The sequence below is a fragment of the Mauremys reevesii genome, linkage group 1, assembly GCF_016161935.1.
Source record: "Mauremys reevesii isolate NIE-2019 linkage group 1, ASM1616193v1, whole genome shotgun sequence".
NCBI lineage: Eukaryota > Metazoa > Chordata > Testudines > Geoemydidae > Mauremys > Mauremys reevesii.
In genome coordinates, this window is record NC_052623.1 from 339721672 (window position 1) to 339742818 (window position 21147).

General features: G+C 40.1%; 1 protein-coding gene across 7 annotated transcripts in view; it reads right to left on the bottom strand.

The window, feature by feature from the left end:
• CACNA2D1 (calcium voltage-gated channel auxiliary subunit alpha2delta 1) overlaps nt 1-21147 on the bottom strand; it is a 658833-nt gene that overhangs the window by 96049 nt on the left and 541637 nt on the right. For all 7 annotated transcript variants that reach the window (XM_039518654.1, XM_039518644.1, XM_039518662.1 and 4 more), the window contains exon 13: nt 4680-4758. In XM_039518654.1, the coding sequence (XP_039374588.1) occupies nt 4680-4758 (79 nt within the window). The remainder of the gene's footprint in view (nt 1-4679; nt 4759-21147) is intronic.

Sequence of the window (21147 nt, forward strand, 5' to 3'; positions counted from 1 at the left end):
AAAACATCCATTTGACGTATCCTCTCACAAAATATAAGTGGCATTCATTCATTTATCATTTGCATTGTTGTTATTTATTTGCATTATAACATTGCCAAAGGCCTCAATCACAATCGAGGGCCCACTGTACAGCTATAAGAAGTCACGATCCCTGCAAACTACAGACTATCAGTCACAAGTAATAGGAAGGGTGGGGGATGATGGAGAAAGGTAACAGTAATAAAGTTACATGGTCCAACACTGTTCGCCAATTGATTATTCCTAATGATCTGATTTTAAAATAAATAAATAAAACTTCTGCCTGTTTCTTTGCATGTGCAACTTGATAAACCACATTATAAACTGAATAGAGCTATAACATGGTCACTCAGCACCTTAAGCTGGTTGATCAATACTAAATGAATAGCAAAAGGAATTAGACTGTCATAATGTAGAGACATACACACTATAATAAGCAGAGAGGTTTACACATACACCTACCCCAAGAGGTAAACATACACCTTGATTGCCTATAAAAATAACAATTATGTTATATTGATCTACTGGTCATTCATTGTCATAAACAGGTAATTGAGTGGGAAACAACTTGGAAAACAAGGGGAAAATTTGATATTCTTTTGCTATTATCACTAAGTGCAGCCAATCTCTCTAAAAGTCAACAGTGGGGAAAAAAAATCTCTTAATCATCTTTTCCTTTTACTGATCATATCTGCCATTGGCCATACCCACTGCTCTTGAGAAGTTTTATCTGCATATGATAGGTCAAATTCTGAGGGATGCAGAGTGAGCACACTATTCACTAACATCAAATATAATGGATTCCTCTGCACCTTATCTCTCGGTAATCTCCTCCAAAAACATAAATTCAGCTATCAGCTTTATCTGGCTGACTCCCAGATCTACCTCTCTCTCTCCTCCAGAGCGGTCTCTTTATATCCAAACTAAAATCTCCACCTGTCTGACAGGTCCCTATGGATATCTAACTATCAGCTCAAGCTCAACATGGCTAAAAGAGAGCTCCTAATCTTCCCGCACAAACCCTCCCAATTGCCTCCTTTCTCAATCACTATGGACCACAGAATCAGCCTGCATATCACTCAAGCCTGCATTATGGGCATCATTTCCAATTGGACCTCTCTTTAGGTCCTAACATACAAGCTCTCTGTAAATCTTGCAGTTTCTTTGTGCATAAGCTCTCTAAAATACAGCATCTCCTATCCATCTATCCAACTAAATCTCTCATTTGTCTCATATCTCAATTACTGCAATATCCTTTTTTCAGGCCTTAATAAATGTAATCTTGCCCTGCTCATATTCACTCAAAATGCTGCTGTAAAGATCCTTCTGCTACCCCAACACCACTCTTTTTGAATGTCTCCACTTTCTCTACTACATCAAATATTAGCAGCCTTGTTTTCACTTTCAAGACCCTTCACAACCTGTCCTCAACTGTCTATCATCTCTAACTTACTATCAAAAAGTCAACTCCAGCCTCTGATGGGCCAAAGATGCCAGCCTCTATCATCCACTGTTTACATTTTTAAACAAGCATCTTCATGCCTGCTCCCACTCTGTCCCCTCCTGCTTGGGACAAATTCCCCTTAAACATCTGCAAAACTAAATCACTCTCCTTCAAATCCCTCAAGTTCTTGTTGGCTATGATACCTACAAAAAACTTGAAAATGGTTAGGCCACTAGTGTGCCGAGACCACAGCCTGTCATGATGACCAATATTATTTCATTGTACTGTCCCACCTGTTTCTCTATATCCATCTGTTGTCTCATCTTGTATTTAGATTGTAAGCTCCTTGGGTGGGAACTTTTTGTTCTGTGTTTGTAAAGCACTTAGCACAATGGAGCATAATTAGAACACCTGGAGCTATGATATTACACATAATAATTGTGCCCATTACCTCTCAGTATTTGGATCTAAACTGGCATACAACAAGAGAAAAGTTGGGTGAGACTTTTACTTAAGTGGGAGAGAAGGAGACAGTCAGATGATAAACAAATTGCCAGCAACATAAAAATAACAAAGTATTTGGGGGAGGCAAACTATAAGGGAATCTAAAAGTTCAAAGGTGTAAAGATTAATAGCTCTCTCACCACACTGAAAGTAACCTTATTTTTGATTCTGAGATCAGTTTATCCCAGTAGTTCTTGACTGTGTAATGTACCACATATAGTCTACTGTAAGTTTGGAACTAGAAATTCATACTATTATATGATCTCCTTGTTATCTCATTATGTGATTTATAATGCATCAGCTTGCTATCTACAATATCTTTCTTTCAATTAGCACTCAGGATTGTCTATGGCGGTAAGATAATTAAAAATAAATGTTTCTGGACAAAATGATGGATTTTGATCACAGTAATATTTTCATCAAAGATATGGATTGTCATATAAAAATCACTGGCTGATAAAATGTTGATCAAATCTTAAAAAAATGATTAATTTTTTTTGTTCAAAATGGTGGATGGATATCTTACTCTTCTTTCTCTCTCTCAAAAAAAGCAACAAAACTTTTCCCCACCATTTTTCTAGGGAAAAGGGTGAAAGAAAATACCCTCCCCCCAACTTAAACACACACACGCACACACACAAAATTTCTCACTCCTTTTTTAGAAATTAATTTTTTGTTTTGCTTTATTTCTTAATTAATTTTGATTTATTTGTTTGGAAATAAAAGGAAGCACTGTGAAATATTTCAGATTGAAATGTTTGTTCATTTCATTGGACAACAAATGTTGACAAGCTCTTCTCTTAGAAACATCTTTGCTTAATTTTCTAATCTGTCCTCAATATCAGCTTCTCATCTTCCACCAAAACAAGAACTTTCCAAAACATATACGATATATGTTACACTATTATTAGAGAAAATTAAAAATTGTTGATCATAACATTTTCCTGACAAAATATCGAGTTTCAATAACATTTTCTGATTTTTACAAAAATGTTTGAAATGAAACAATTTGTTTCAAATCAGCATTTGATATAGTGAACATGTTGATAATCAGAAATTTTGAAAATGTCAGTATATCAAAGCAAAATGTTTAATTTCAAATAATAATTTTTAAACAAAATATTTTGTTTTATCAAAACTGTCAAATTGTCCTTTTTTAAAAATAAAAAAAATATTTAATATTTTGACTTTTCTTCCTTCTTGGGGACAAAAACAAATGTCATATTTTTTTAGTGTGCTCTCAATCAATACTTTAACAGATTTCAAGAAAAGTTTAACCTAATTGTGCTTCAAATTTGATTTCATTTTTTAAAAATATCTTAGTGTTACACACTCCACTGGATTTGGAAATCTCCTTTACAGAAATGCTCTGTACTGGTATCATTTCTTTAAATGGTTTTACAGAGTGGATTGATCATGGTGGCTTTTGAAGATGTTTAATGTCAGTTTAGCTTCAAAAGTTGTATTCCCAGGTCATAAATTAAGGGTGGATCCAGTTATTATGCCTCACTCTTCTCAGTATTACTGCTTAATTTAAAGCAGACACACTGAAACAGAATAATAAACCTCTCAAGGAACTCAGTTTTAAGACTGAAAAGTAGAGTCAATTGCTCATACACTCCATTTAAAAGTCTTTTGCTATTCACAGAACTAAATGAATATTTCTCTCTCATTCAGATCTACAGACCAAGGCACAGGTTCACAAAAGGCCTTAGGCAGCTACCCGCAATTCCTTTCCTCTCCTTCAAATGGAGAGGCTGGGACTAGCTGGGACCTCCCCCCACATCATGAAGTGCCTAGGTGCTGATAAGTGGGTCAGCATGGAAGGAGCAGGAATACTGTATCAGGGACAGGGCAGGGGAATGAGAGGCTGAAGCCACTGGGAATAGGGGAGAAGTTGGAGCAGGTAGCAGTTAAAATCTCTGCCAATTACATCAATATACATGTAGTTTCTGTCTCAATGAGCTCTTTTAGGAAAAGTGTCAACCTTTAATTCCACAGGCAGGAATTTATGAAATATCTCTACCAGATTTGATGATTCGGCTAACAACTAGCTAGACATTCTGCCACATTTTCTGTGTGTCTTTGCTTGTTTAGAGGCTCAACTTGAAAAAAATATCCCCAGGCAATCAGAAGATTGAGATAACTGTACAAGTTTTTACCTCCAACTCAGTTTACCACAGTTGGAGTCTGAATAAATGCATGTAGTAAGCTACCAATTGCTATGATTGGTACCAAAAATCTATTCTCATTTTGTTGTCTATTATTCAGCTCAATTCTTTAAATCTGTTGAAGGAAGCTGTGACCTGCACACATTCAGTACCACTTTAATACCTATTGGTAATGAACACACCTCAGACCTGGATAAAAGAGAGTGAGATTTTTCCCCAAAACACATTACCACAAAAATCTCAAATTAAACACATGGCGGAAAGACGTCTGTTTTGTACAGTACTCTCATTTTCTTAATAATAAACACTGAGGCCATTAGTAATAATTCTATAAAATAATATCAATACTAATATTAGAACCCAATTGTCTACTAAAAAACAAAACAAAAAAAATCACTAATCAAAACATCAAAATGAATTTGTAAATCAGGCTAAGGTTTTTAAATCTGTAGTCCTGTGTAACAGCTACAGAATGGTTTAGATATTTTGGGGGATAATCAAAGCTTTATATAGGTATAAGCTCAGAGATATACACACTGTACCTTTATTTTGGCAGGCCATCCATTGTATGGGTCCTTTGTCATAATTATGTTGACCAACAGAAAATGTGAATACACGTACCTAAGAAAATTGAAAAGAAGATACACATCATTTTTCTCCATGTCATCAATCAGATGTCACTTTCAGACAGTGCTACTTGGACGTCTAATTCATTTAAACAGTGTGATAACATTTTAAATTCCAGCACTGCATCCAATACCTTACAATAGCTGCATTGATGTATATTATATATACACCTTGATGTATTTGATATTTAAATAGTATAAAGACAACTGGGAAGAACACTCATCCATATTCTCAGTACTCTGAGTCGAATACACAGGGTTACTATTTACAAGACATCTAAATACACTTGTTTTGGGGTGTGAATTATCATTTTTGAGCATTTTATTAAATTACCTCACATAATCCTTCTTGAGCACTGTGTTGTCCCCAGGGAGATGTAGCATGCATATTTTAGGCAGCAGAAGTCAGTGCAATGCAAAATAAGACTTTCCAACATATTACAGAATTTTGATGAGGACCTTTATTTTGAAAGTGAAACTTACAAATAATACACAGAGTAAAGTTTCAGACCCAGACCTGCAAAACTCACACTCACTGCAATGGGAGCTCCATGTGTAAGGACCTGTTCAATCAAGCTCTTAAAAACTCTTCTTTAAAATATACTCTTTTGAGGATAAAATTTTGTCTTGTTCCATTGGTGCAGCCCACTGACTTCCATATCTGTGTACTTGAGAGCAAAATTAGCTACAGAGATGGTCAAAAATTTTCTATCAATGTATTTTTAAACAGAAAACCCCAATCCTGTTCATAAGACTGAAACACTAGACGAGCAGATAAATTTGTTGTGCAATTATCTGCAGACGTTGAGACTGGTAATTCAGGCCAAGGTGTGTGTGATCTCTGTAGCAGTTCTATAAGGAATTTGGAATGACCTCCCTTGACAATGAACAAAAGAGAAATATATCTGATCTACTGCTCCCCAGGGCTTGTCTACACTGCCGGAGTCAGTCGACTTAAGTTATGCTTTTCCAGCTATTTGAATAAGGTAGTTGGAGTCGACGTAGCTTAGGTCGACTTACCGAGGTGTCTTCACTGTGCTGCATTGACGGAAGATGCTCTCTGGTCGACTTACCTTACTCTTCTCAGAGAGATGGAGTACTGGGGTTGACCAGAGAGTGCTCTGTCATCGATTTAACAGGTCTTCACTAGACCCACTAAATTGACACCCACTGCATTGATCAAAAGTAGCAAAGAACAACAATTAAAGCAATTAGGGGTTTGTTAATTGCAGTTGACTTGGCAAACTGCTGGAGTATTAGAAAAATCATTCTCAGAATTTTCTTTTATCTACTGATTCATCCAGAACCAAGGGAAATGGACACCTGAAAAGATGAGTTAGCAAGTCAAAATAGAGGAGTAAGAGTCAAAAATCTATGCAAGATGCTGTCACCCTTGCTCATGCTGAGTTGTAATGGGACTACTCACAGATTAAGGTACTACCCAAAACCAAGACTGGCCCTTAAAGTAGAAAACTAGAGACATATACTATGTTCAGCTCTAAGGCCTTGTCTACACTACAAGACTATTTCGAATCTACTTAAGTCGAATTTGTGGATTCGACCTTATGAAGTCGAATTTGTGTATCCACAGTAAAGACACTAATTTGAATTTCTGAGTCCACATTAACAGGGCCGGCATCGACTTTGTGTGCACTGTGGAAGCTCCCCACCAGTTCGCAGTCCCATGCCCATTGCTGAATAGAGCTCCCAATGCCTGCTGGCTGGGGAAAATGAAAAAAGGTGTTTGTGGTGGTGGGTTCATTGAACATTCATCACGTCAATCCTCCCTCCCCTCCCGCCAGCGAAAGCGCGCAATCGTTCGCTTTCGGTTCACGCCAGTTACAGCGCCAGCACAGCACTGGCCATGGCCGCCGCCATGCCTTCGATCTGCATATGCTGTTGCTCATCGCTCGCCTTCTTCCACGCACCTGCTCCCACCTCAGGCGAGGAGGCCCGAGCGAGAGGCTGAGGAGAGGCGCCGGAGGAGAGCAGCGGCAGACCTCACAGCAGCAGGCACGCCACGTGGAGATGATGAGGGATGGGTTGGAATGGTGGGGTGGGATTGGCATGGGGGGGAGGGCAAGCAAACAGACTGGTGGTGGCACTGCATGTGGTGGCCTGCAGTGGTGGATGAATGCGATGAATCACAGTCAGTGCCTGCTTGCGTCGAACTCTGTGACTTTGTAGACCCTGAACTCTTGCCCAGCCTGCAGATGCGACCAGCAACGCCATAGCTGCGAGTGGCCATAGCCCTCCATGAGCTGCCACGCCAGACAGCCCCAGACCAGTAGGTAACTGCACCAGTTTGGGCACTTTGGCGTGGCGAAATCTACCGTGGGGCTGTTGCGCTGATTCAAGTAGCAAACTGCAATGCAAGCGTAGCTCTCCCAATCAGTGACTCAGGTCATCATCCAGGTCATCATAGGGATGGGATTCACCGCGGAGGGGCTAAGGCGGACTCAGCTATACTGGGCAGGCCCCACAGTACCAGCCCAGCCAGGCCCCAAAGGCCACTGCCAGCACCAACTGCAAAGGCTGGTTTACTGGCTGCGCAACGGGGGGGCGTTATAGGGGGGTTACCAACATCTTAGGTTCATGGTGGTGTTCAGGCAGGGGTTCGCGTGTGTGTCAGGAACTCCTGGTTCGTTTCAGGAAATCCTTCCAGGCAGAAAATTTCTTCCCTCGGGATGTGCAGATGCCTACAGTCATCCTCGGGACAAGTCATCTCCCCCTATGCAGCCTACCGCTAATGCCCTGGCGGAACTCCTGACAGAAGGCCAGGGAATGTGTGAAGGAAACTGTGCAACGAAGGCTGAGCAAGTATCGGAGTGGTGGAGTGTGCTTTTGGACATCTTAGGGGTGGTGGCGGCGGCCTTACTTGCAAGAATATCAAGCGAAAAAGAATATCCCTGTAGGCTGCTGCTTGCTGTGAGAGCAAGTAATTGTGGTTGGAGCCTCACAGAGAGCCGGCTCCGGGCGGTTGGGCAAATGCCCTGGCTGCTGACAGACTGCTTGGGAGGCTTTGAAAGGAGGGAGAAGGAGAAAGCAGGGAGGGGGAGTTAGATTGGGAGGCTTGAGAGGGCTGATTTTCTCAGAGAGGCCACTGTTTCTAAGCTGGTCCGATCCTCTTTTTCTGTTCTATGTGTTGATGTGTCTGCTGTGTTCCCAATTTCCTGTTAAAACTCCCTTACACCCTTAGTCTTTTTTTCTCAAACATTCCTTACTTTGCCACGTTTTTCACAGTTTCTGTTACAATGATTCTGTTATGGTTGTTTCACACATGCTGGGACTTAACTGACCTGGTACAATGTGCACTTTGCAACAGGTGGCTTACTGCACTGTACAACAGTGCACTGATGTACAGGATGGTTGTGGGGGTAGGGGTGGTGCTCCTCTGTGGGGAGCGTGGGTGGCAGTTTGGAGGAAGGGGGGAGTGGGGCCGTCTTTGGAGTGGGTGTGGGGGGAGGGTGCTGGGGGCTGATGGTGCAGGGGGGGGGAAGGGGGGGCAGGGGAGAGGTGCATGCGCGGGGGTGGGGCGGTGGCTCAGCATGGGGGGGCTCAGAGGGAGACAAGTAGGCAACAGCCTGAGCAACAGAAAAGCGCACAGCCTACAGTGCAGAATGGGTACAGCATGCACTACACAGATGAGAGACAGTGACACAGCTACACCCTGAGTCACCCCTAGCCATGCAGAGTTGTACCCTGCAGCACTGCTGTCACCAAGCTATTGCTTACTGCTACAGCTCCCAGCATCTCTGCCTCCTGCTAATGTAGGCCCCCCTGCAATGACAAATCCCTAGCCCCAACATCCTACAGTGTGTTGACACATCTTAACAACAGCACTTGTGTGGACAGAGTGAGCCTTGACATGATGGATTTTGGAGCAGATGACAGGTGATGGCCTAATTGTAATTGCTACTACAGAGTGGGGTGGTCAGAGGGCGCCCGCTCAGTTCTGGGTGGCCTGCAGGCCTCCAGCTGGTGGCCTTGTCAGCTGTGGTGGTGTGATTTGGTGCTCCGGTGGCAGGCTTGGTCTGGCTGGGTGCAGGAGGATCAGGGCTCACTGGCTGCTCCCTGTCCTCCCTCCGGTCCTCGAGTGAGCGCGTCCCCGCCTGCTCCCCTCATTAGCCCAAGCTCCGTCTGCTCCGCTGCTGCCTCTTCCTGCTTTCCTGCCCCTGCCGTTGCTGTGTGTCGTGCCTGCTTCCTGAGAAAGGGGCCAAGTGTTTCTTCGCTCTCTGCCGTGTCCCTCTTTCTTCTCTGCCATCCTTTGTCTCATGGCTGTAGAGTCCCTTTCTTTAGTCGGAACATCTCCATGACTGGGAACACCGGCAGTATTGCAGGCAGGAGATACATGAAGAGCCGGCAGTGTCCTTGATTCGAGTGATGCTGAAAAGACGATGATTGTAGGAAAGTAGTAGAGTCAGTACAGGACAGTTTCAAGTGGAAGACACAGTGTGTGCTCACAAGGTCTGCAAGTGAGAGGAGAGGACAAGTTCGAGATTTACCGCAAGTGCATTCAGGAGAACGGCAAGGTGAGGAGAGAAAGCTGCTCAGGAGAACAGCTAAGCACTTAAGGAGACAAAGCTGTAGCAGCAAAGAAAAGGCTGCATATCAGCGCAGTAAGTATATAGCTGCGCTAAAGTTGAGAAGGATAGCTGAAATCCTGCTAGCTGTGGCCTGAAGCAGAGGGCTGAAAGCGAGAAAATGCAGGCAATGCTGTTCTCTGTGGCCTCCAGCCAGCAATGTTAAGCTGCCCCTGCCTCTGTACCATGGCTGGAATGAAACCATTAGATGTAGTAACACCAAGCACCCAGTGCCTGTTCTCTGTAGCCCTTCCTAAACGACATTTCGAGCAGCGGAGTGAGAGCAGCCTGAGTTGAGAACCACATTGTACGGGTCTGTCCTGGACAAGAGAGGATGCGCTGGCTGAGCCGATGACAAAAAGATTCTTGTCATTGTCAGATATGGCTTGGGAGCGATTTTTCTGTCACCTTCCTCAATGTGTTCCCCAGGAAGTCTGCTTCCACGCCTCTCTGCCTATATTTATTGTTCCCCTAGACTATTAAGTGAGGGATTTTTGTCAGCTCTCTAAGAGCTTTGTTTATATGTTTATAAATTTTTTTTTACATATTTATTATTTCTTTCCTGTTTTTTTTGTTATTTTATTTTTTCTAAAATTTAAATGTTATATTTTTGCTTTTTTTCTTGGTCCTTTTGATTCTGAGCTTGTGTAACGGGGGGGGCCCCTGAGGCCCTGAGAGAGGTGCATGTGGTGACTGTCTTGCCGGCCTTATGCACCCTGATGCCTGTCACGCTGCGCCTCTCCACCTGGCCTCTTCCTCATCTTCCCATCACTCTGTCGCACTGTCCACTCGCCCTACACTGTGCCTGTCTCCACGCGTACGCAATGGACTGGTGGTCCTGCAACAGGCGCCATAACCAGCCTGGCAGCACCACATATCACAGGGTGTCCCCTGGCTTTTCTGGGGCAGCTTCTGGGCAGACCCACCTGACTCTCTGTGCAGTGCCTGGGGCCTGTGTCTTTTCTTGCTCGCTGGCTCCTTCTATGCACCAGGACTTCTCATTCCTTCCGTCCAGGTTGCGTCATTCGATCAGCAGCCGGCTTGTTGCTCTCTCACACTCTTTCAGCTCAATTCCCTGCCCCTGCTGTTTGCATAGCCAACATTTCCCGAGAACCGGCGGCGGGCCTCCTGGAGTCTGGAATTGCTTCCAGGTCCGCTTCCAGCCCGATGAGGCTGTGTGGGAACAGTTTCTATTCTGAGGGGCCTCACTCCTGAAGGAATTCCCCAATTTCCCCCAGCTGAGCAGAGCTCGCTGTTCAGAGCATCCAAGCTCGGACTGCTCCCCAACTGTCCAGACAAGAGTCCCGGATCACTGGTGCCTAAGAGACTAATCAGGAGTACCCTCCAAATTTTGTTAAATGAAACAATTCTATTTTCAGGCAACTGAGTATACAGGTGTGTTGTACAGAGGTGCATATCTTGTTTTATCAGATTTGAATCAGCTGTTATTAACAATCAGCTAATTCTCAGTTTCTTAAACTCTGATGACAATATTTAATTAATTAATTTGATTATTTAGCTGTGCATAGCACATTACTTACTAGCATGTGGGAAGACAGGTCCTTGCCTCAAAAAGTTTAAAATCTACATTAGATGGAGGACACAAGATAAAAACAACAACAAAAAAAACCCTCCTAGTCATAGTGGGGATAGCAAGGACAGAAAAAAGACAGTGGAGAGAAAGAAAGAGAACTGCTGTTATAGGGAGAATGTGGTTTTCCAAGAATCAAAGTAATTTGTTTTGTTTTGCATTTCCCTCCAATTGGACAGGTGAATGCAGGTCAAGGTAAAATGAAGGGTTCTGGCTGCTACAGATATTAAAGATTTCAGGCACTCTAGAAGCTGTTGTAAAGGCAGAGGTTAAGAGCCATTATTAAATGCAATAAAAGTGATGCTTTGGTTACAGATGCTAGTCTTTATGTTTTTTTCTCCAGTGTGCTCCTGGAGTAATGTAAAACAAGAAATAATTATGTGCTTCCTCTAGTACATGGTGTACTGTAAGTATAATACAAAAGAAATGGGTTGATGTGGGTTATTCAGAAAGTAGTTACATACTGGAACACAAATTCACATGCACTTTTAGTATATTAAACAAGGCAGGGCAAATTCTTTATTCACAGTTGAGTTCAATGTGGTTGTATGGTATGATGAGATCGAACTTTGGCTCAGTAGGTTTGCTTGCCTTAGGGTAGGTAGGAAACATTTACTCATATTGGCCATAGACCAAAGACTATGGAAGTCAGTAGGAGTCATTCCACAGACTTCAATAGACTTTGTATCAGGCCTGTGTCACTGAGGACAAAGACCCCAAGCTGTAAGCCTATATAGTGTTATAGACCAAAGGATGGCAAATTAAAGGGAAAAGCAATCAAGATCAGTGGGGTAAAGCATGTCCCAGGAAATTACTTTTCACTATTTAATGCAAACAAAAAGACATCTTGTTCACTTTAATTTCTGCTTGTGGTTGTATTTCTTCTATTTAAAGAAGGGAATAATACACTAATTAAACCCATTTTTCTAAATATAAATCTTAAGGCTGCTTTTTTTCCATGCCACGATGCACAAGCCAGAGAAACGCTATACCCTTTTTAGGCTGCCTCAGTTAAAATTCTGAACACATCTTTCCTTATTATTGCTTTATTCTGTGGGTATGCTTCATAACACAGAAAACAGTGGATTACTGTGAAAAGAAATATGAAGGATGTTTTGATCTGGTTATGAACCAGAAGGCACTTATTTCAAGACACTCCCCAAAATATTAGTGCACATTAGACTTATGTTGGGAAGCATGTGAGAAAAAGGATGAGATTTTAACTCAGATTATAATAATGATCGGGGTGTGGAAATATCATAGATTGTCTTTCATTAAATCTCTGGTTAGGTCGTTTAGGCTGCAATAGTGTGTGTATTGATAACTTACTTCCAAAGTCCTGTCTTAATTCATCATTAGGGGCCTGACTAGCAAGGTACTCAACCATACGCCTAAGTTTAAGCATGCAAGTAGTCCCATTGAAGTCAATGGAAGTACACAAGTGCTTCAAGTAAGGCACATGTTTAAGTGCATTGAGGACTTGAAGCTGCTCTTCTTCCAGTTTCTTCAAAATAAGCTGTTCCTACCTGTCCTTCTCAGCCTTCCATATACTTTTGCAATCAATACCTATCTCTAAGTCCTCACACTCACGCCAGCGTAACTTCAATCTGCAACACTGACTGACAAATTAATTTACAGTCTCATCTAGAAAAGAACAACGGTTTAGTTATCTTTAAAACTCAGTTCACCAAGGACCAGATTCTCAGCTGATCTAAATTGCTGTCACTACAAAGCACACACTGTGTTGCAAGTCTCCAGTGGATGATTGCTGATTTACACCTGCTCAGGATTTGGCCCTAAATTATTCTGTTCCCTGTTCAGACAATTTCATTCCAAAGCACTGGAAACACTGAACTAAGAACAACTTCTTTTCTACCTACAGAATTTTTCAGTTCCCACTGAAAACTCAGAACAAAATTAGGGCCATTAAAGACACTAATCTGGATATTGAGGCAGACAGTCTCTGTTGTGTAATTGGGGCCTTATACAGTGCCAACTGAAGTCTTTCCAGTGACTTCAATAGGCTTTGGAGCAGACCCTCGATAATGCTTTATGTGTGTCTAGCCTTTTGTTTTAAATAAGACATAACTGGGTAAACTGACTGTTTTTTCCCCAAGACAACAATGGCGAAATAAAATAAAATAAAAATTACTTCTGAACTTCCTTGCAAGTGAGGTAATTTTATATCAGTTTTACAAATGGGAAACCTCTAATACATAGAGAATATCTGGCTTACTTAGTGTTGCATAAACAATAACTGAAATCAGCAGTAGTGTGTATACTGAATCAGAATTACTTATATATATTTTCATATTAAAATATAGTATTAAAACACTAGTCTTGAATAAATCTTATGTACAGAACGTGGCTGGAAGACTAACATACTAACTTCACTCAAGTGCACAATAAAGTGTAGACTTTATGGACAGGTAAATTGACATCATATTCTGATACTCAATTTCAATGAGACTATGGCGGAGTAGGGAACTACTGAACATGTGTAAAGGTATCAAAATCAGGCTCTTGATGTCTCATAGAGTGTGGTCTTAGTTGCACCAGTCAGCAATTCCTACTGTCAAATCCACAGTATGGTCAGAATAACACTGTTTGATGATGATTATTAATTGTAATTTATATTACAATAGCACTAAGAGGTTCTGATTGAGATCAGGGCCTTATTGTCCTTGACACTCCACATACACATGGCAAGAGACAGTTCCTGGCCTGATAAGCATTCAGTCTAAACAGGCAAAGGACATGGGAGAGAAATTATCATCCCTGTTTCACAGGTGGGAAGCTGAGCTGAGCTGAAGAGAAATTAAGTAACGTGTTCAAAGGCACATACTGAGTTTGTAACACAGCCAGGAATTGAACCCAAGCCTTCTGAGACCCAGTCCAGTGCTTTGACCACAAGATTATTCTTAAAGAAGGCTGCCTGGGCTCAGAAAAATTCAAGACAGCTTTCCTAATATAAGTCCTGATAATTAATTTCCTCTGGCTTGTTTCAGAATCTCAAAGCTTCTAAAGAGTCAAATTATATTAATTAAGGTTTTTATTAATAAAGAACAAAAATATTTTAAAACATCCCTATTCAGTGAAGAGAAAATTGGCACAAGACCACTCAAATGTTTCTGGTCAGGAGGCAATAAGAAAGAATGAAATGTGAAGGTTAATATTTGAAGTCTTCAACTATATGCCAATTCACATATATCCCTAAACTCTCTCTTCACTGAGAAATTCCTTTAAGTGACTTCCACTTCTAAGTGAAAAAGTGTTTTTGCCTGTCTTTATCCTTCTAGACATTTTAAAAAAATCTGCATTCAATATGAGATATTTTATAGTGCAAAGGCAGAAAATACCATTACATTGTGACCTGAGGAGCAATCTCTATATTAACAATCCTTTACAAATGCAGTTCCATATCTTATTACTGCCACCTTGTGGAACAACTGGGGAACTAACATACAACTACCCATTTTTGAACCTGTCAATGGAAAGTGTATGACATCTCTCTGTGTTTTGAAGTTGGTAGTTCTTTCGTGCCACTAATCTTTTTATTATTATTATTTCAGAAGGATACATAAGAAGGACATCTTTTCTTACCAATTAAATATTTACTGTTTTTAGCATGCCACTGGATTTGTAAACATAAAAAATCCTTCCCACCAAAGCATTAGGTGCTTTATTTTAAGTCCTTCCACTTGTTGGAATGTTTCGCAATATTATTCATAAGCTCAACCATGTCCAGATCAGATGAAACTAGCAAGACTGAACCATAGACAAATTTGATGATGGTACTAAAAAGTGATATTCTCACACTCTATTATTCATCAAAATAGTTTGTAATAAAGGTGGCAGTGAGCCGTCTCAGTGGTTGGTCAGGGCATCACGCTGCACATCTGAAATATTTGAAGACATCCAGTAAAATATATCACATTAATAAAATGGTTTATGATTTTACATTGCTGTGTTTCCACAAATTTCCCTTGCCATGTTTAGGTATGCCTTACTAAAGCTGGGCAAAATTTTTTAACCCAAACTTTTTTCAGTGAAAAATAGAGATTCTGCAACACAAAGATTTTGCAAATTTGTGTTTATTTCACTGAATTTGTTCTGGTAAAAAAGGTATTGATTCTTTGATTCAGAATGATTTCTCATTTGATATTTCCTTTAATTTTATTTGTAAAACATTTTAAAATGCTCAAAATCAAAATTAAATGTTTCATGCAACCCAAAATAAAGTTTGTTTAAAAAACAAACTTTTTGATTCACTGAAAAAATTCAAAATGACTTTTTTTCTGAACTGAAAAATCCATTGTTAGGCTTGGCTATATGTGAGACAATTATTATTAATGGACAAAATTCCCAGCTGATATAAATCAATATACCCCACTGACTTCAATGGCATTACACTGATATGAACAAGCTGAGGATCTAGCCCTTGAAATCCTCACTCAGTTGGGACTCCATCCCAGATAAGCCCAAACTACTGCTGAAGATAAATTAACATCATCTAGATTTGGCTCATTGATAATAAGAATGTAATAAAATATTATTGATAATAAGCACACCATGTCCTCTGTTCGCCAGTCTCTCCTTGTATTTGATCCTTCAATCAGCCGGATTTATCACCTTAAACATTTCCAATTGCAGATCTAAAAAGAGGCTTATTTGATTAGGATTCACTGGAGAATCAAACAGAAGGACAGCATGGGATAGCAGGGGTAGTTAATTTTTTTTTCAAGGTCCAAATTTCTTGGTCAAGGTATAGTCAAAGTTCAATCTCCAGAGAAAATACCTTAAAACCCCCCAAAATAATGATAATAATAAGTACATACAAAGATTTTGGGGTCTATTCAAAAGTATCTGGTGGTCTGGATTTGGCCTGCAGTGTGCCTATAGACTACCCTGGGATAGGGGCAGGGTAAAAATTCTGTGTACAATAGTAGGAATGGGAATTCCCAATGATGTGCAGGAGGGGACTCTTGGGGGTTCTTGAGACACTCATGTTATAATTCACCCACCAAAACTATAGGTTGGAATGATTTCCCTTCCTCTGATGGAATATGGTCTCAGCAGCACCATATTTAGCCCATCCTACTACCAGTCAACCACACAATGGCAGTGATGGAATGACACAGTGTTAAACGAGCACCCTTGAGCTGCCCATATGTTTCCCAAAGTGGAGCCTGAGCACTCCTCAGGAAAGGATGGTCTTGTGGATAAGGAACTGAACTCAGAAGACCTCAATTCAATTCCTGGTTTTGCCATTACTCTCTAAATATAGCTAAATTGTCTCACTCAGAGATGATTAACACCTGGATCTCTCAATATTTCTGAAGAGTAAAGCATTGGCCTGTAGATGGGATCAGATTTCAGAAGCTGCTCATATCTGCCCTACAAACCCACCCATCCCCACTTCAAATTATAGAAGCGGAACACTGTTCCATATTATCAGCATATTTTTTTCAAGAACAATGCATAGACATTTTAAAAGTTAACTAATCTAATTTTGTTTACCCAAAGCCTCTTTCCTTGTTTATAATTAAGATAAAACATTTCTTTGTTTAAAGCAGAAAACAAATTAATAGATTTCCATGTCCCTCTCCTCTATATGAGTACTTGCTGTCTGATACTCGGGTTTGATCACAAACTCTTTTTTGGGAGCTCCTTGTTATAAAGTGGGTGAGAATACTCAAAACTACTGAAAAAATAGATGAATTTGTACATCCTCAGTTTTATGTTCCTCTCACTGCAACTGCCTATAACCATACTCAAATAAAGCATTCTCTACATCTTGATGGAGATCTCCACATAGACTAAGAAAAGGGGCCACCATCCATGGCAATTCTGGAATAAAGATAGCAGATCTTATGAAATGTTTTGATAGAACAGAATTTGATGACAATGACATTGGAAGTTGGCCAGTTTAGTTAAAGTGATTTTCATTGTTCATACTACAATATTAAGACTTTTCCCTTTTTTTGACCTCATCAACCTCAGGGAAGAACCATTACCTATAAGACTGTCATTTTACACGGCTGAGGATAGTAGGATAATTTCAATATCCCACTGAATATTATTTTCTTGCTTGCTTCCATCATGGTCCTCCTCCAGCTATTGTGATCAATTCATTTATTGAATGCAATAAATAGACTGCTCTCTGGAAATACTGTACTGTTCTCTTTTGTATCGTTACTCTTTCAGCTTTCCACTCCCATTACTCTGCTTCTCACAGCATGAAATGTTTGATTGCAATTAAATGTTTCAAATGCCAAAGGGTTGCATTAGAATAGGAGGGGGGAAAGACCATAGGAAATTCTCATTTCCGAGCAGAGCCTATTTACAGGAAATATTTGCCTCTCCAAATATCAGTTACACAAAGTTCAAGTCTAATTTCACAATGGTCAAATCTCCAAAGATTAATGAAAATGTGACTCCGAGGAAAGGCAAAGCAGTGAGAGAAATGTAAAAGTAAATAGTTCGGTGATGTGGGCAAATAATTAATATCTCACTAGACAGGCAAACATCAGATTTAAAGCTTCTTTTCTTGCTGGTACCATAATGCCCAGGGATTGTAAAGATTTCAGAACAGCATCCCATAGGTGAGGGTTCAGAATGAAATTGCAGCCTGAAGTTTGAATGTCCGTCCTTTGTTAGTTTAAATGAAACCCTCACCATTTTCTTTATAGCGTGTGGGATTAATGACGAAGCTCAGTTGTTCCATTCACACACACAATAGTATTTCTTGCAACACCCCTACTCTTTTTTCCTCTTCTTATTTAACATCCAACTAAGCTGACATTACACCCCAATCCACCAACCCGCCTGTTTCCAATCCAGTCCCCAACATACTCCATTCTTGTTTCCCTTCTTTGACCCCAATGTGCTTTTACCTTCATTCCCTTAAAATGTAGCCCCAGGTGGTTGGCACTTTCTTTAATGGGTTTTCTTTTACAGAGCCCTGATATGAATCCAAGAGCTCAATTAACAGGGAAAATCCAGATTGCCAGCAAATTTGCAGCTTCTGTTAGAGGTTTAAAAATGAACCCTTTGGAAGGGGGATTGGGCGGAGGGGTTTGTATTACATTGCCTGAAGTGCTTTGCTTTCCCTTTCTATGCTCTATATTAAAATATATGACTTTAATAGTATTTCAATGTCATCATTTTCCAGTTAGTATTTTCGTGAGTATAAAAAGAGAAAATGGAAGTAAGTACTGGATATCAGAGAAGTCTCAAACATATTTTTTTGAGATTGTGTTGAGCACAATTTGACTCCACTTCACTTACAGTTAAAACATTTCCAGTCTTGATACAACTACATCCACTGCTGCTACCCACTGTCATTGGTATATTTCCTAGTGTATCTGAAGGATTGAGTCATAAATTCACACATGTAGTACGGAATGCTCTTCGCAATTTAAAATAAAGGTAATACTATGCAGGCTAGCTAAAGTTGCTTGTAAAACTATATTTTATTTGTCTACATTAGGTCAAAGGACAACAAAACTGCATCCAAAATCTCAAGATTCCTTCTACGCATCCACTACAAGAACAGTTAAAGTTGTGGCATCAACATTACAGATATAGAAATTTAGACTTTATCTGTAGTAGGAATGGTTTAGAATAATAAAATGAATCTTGCCACAGGACAGATGGGGACCAGGTAATTCTCACTGTGAGGTCCTTTCCATGCTAAATTATGCATATTTTCAATTACTTTAATAAAAAACATCTACTGATCTTTGACTATTAGTGGTAAATATGCCCACAGGACTGTGATGGGATGTTAGATGGGGTGGGATCTGAATTGCTACAGAGAATTCTTTCCTGGGTGTCTGGCTGGTGAGTCTTGCCCACATGCTCAGGGTTTAGCTGCTCACCATATTTGTGGTCAGGAAGGAATTTTCCTCCAGGGCAGATTGGCAGAGGCCCGGGGACAGAGGTGGGGGGTGGGGGAGTTCGCCGCCTTCTGCAGCGTGGGGCACAGGTCACTTGCTGGAGGATTTGCTGCACCTTGAAATCTTTAAACCATGATTTGAGGACTTCAGTGGCTTAGACGTAGGTTAGGGGTTTGTTGCAGGAGTGGGTGGGTGAGATTCTGCAGCCTGTGTTGTGCAGGAGATTAGAATAGAGGATCTTATTGGTCCATTCTGACCTTAAAGTCTATGAGTCTTTTCATTTTCTGGTAAAGAAGAAATTATACCTTATCCTGCAATCAAAACTCCAATTAACTTAATTATAAGTGTTGCCTGAGGCCCCAATCCTGCAAACACTTTTGTACATGCTCAACTTTACAAGCATGAAAGCTAAGGATCAGGGCCTGATTAATGACAGCAGGATATATTTAAATCACATCTTAGCTGACAAAACATAAATCTTGTTTCAACATGATGTGAAGTGAAGTAGCAGAGGTTTTATCCATCCCCCCAAATGATTCAGGGTTATTTAATGAAAAAGCTGAAAATCCTGTTCAATCTTAACTACCAATAGATTATAATTGATAACATCTCATTTAGCTCAGCTTTGAACTTTAATGGAAGAATTGTGTCTGCTACTTTCTCAAATGGTAATTAATGAAGATATTTACTATGGTTCCAGCTATTTTATTTTAAAAAATTACAATAAATATTCTGCAGAGTCTAAGATTGAAACACAAATAACTATTTTTTAATTTTTTCAAATATGCTTTTCACTAAACAGGGGACATGCTCTGGGGAAATTGTGTTTGTTAACAAAATGTGCAGCTCGGAAGCATCACCAGCAAAGATGCAATTGCTACAAACACAGCAGTTAGCAAGCACAATACTTTGTTGTCCAATGATGCTAAAAGGAACCTTTAAAAATAAAAACAATGTAATTCTTGATAAAAGGTATTTTCAGCACATATTCCAGATTAATTCTTTGTTCTATGTGGGTGAAATTCATGTCTGTGCAGGGAACCAGTACCAGGACCATGAGCCACACACATCTCACTTAAGCCCTTGAAATAGGCTTAAAAACATGGATATATAATATTATGTAAATTTAGATACAAGGCTAATGTGAATATGAATTCAAGTAAAATAATTAACTTCAAAATGCTGAACAGAGAATTAGACATAATGAAGATACAGTGGGCCAGATTCCGAAGTAGCTCTATTGGTTTCACAGAGCTCTCTGATGATATATAGCAGCTGAGGATATGGACCAGAAACTCCCCATACATGTCCGTCCTTTCCATTTAATGCCAGCGTTCTGTAGCTGATGCTAACCTTCATGAACAACGGATTTTCAGTTCACTGTAGTGGATTATTATTTGTTATATGCAGTGTTGTTGAAGCCGTGTTGGTCCCAGTATATTAGGGAGACGAGATGGGTGAGGTAATATCTTTTATTGGACACTTGTCTCCCTCACTAACAGAAGTTGGTCCAATAAAAAGATATTACCTCACCCACCTTGTCTCTCTATTATTTGTTAAACACAGAATGAAATCCTGGCTCCACTGAATTCAATGGGAATTTTGCTACTGACTTCAATGGTGATCAGGATTTCACCCATACAGCACACTTGGAGTTTATAACACTACATTTGACATGCAGCTTGACCTTTCCTGCGATGTCTCCATTTCTTCTACAGACTTCTTTAAAAAGAAGATTTCAGCTGGGCATAGCACTCTAGTGATGACTCACCAACATTAGTCTGCAGTGCAGGGAGCATTTCCTCTTGTGTATATTGAATATTATAAAATGTCCTTGTGCATTCTACTCTTATGGATTGTGCTTTACTAACTGCTGGTGAAAGGTTGTTATGGGTCAAACCTTAAATTATTTTCTGGTCAGTGGTTTGTAGCATTACTGCCAATATATTCCCTATTACTGATTGTTTTTTCTAATTTACTTTTAATTAGGTCTTTGCCTATAAACCTTGCATGTGTGTCATCTGAATTGCCTGTCTCTTATCTTTCCCTGTTCTATTCCCTGAAACTATTCAAATCATTTAGAATGATATCCTAGCTCTACCAAAGTCAATGGCAAATACCATTTCAGTGGAACCAGGATTTCACCTTTAAAATATTTATCACTTTCTAAAGTATTACTTTGTTATTTTCTAAATCAGGTAGCCATCTATCTACATCACCCATTCTACATGAAAATTGGGTAGCCATCCATACACATGCTACCATCTGTGGATGTAAAAATGAACACTGAGCTGAGACCTTTTTAATCC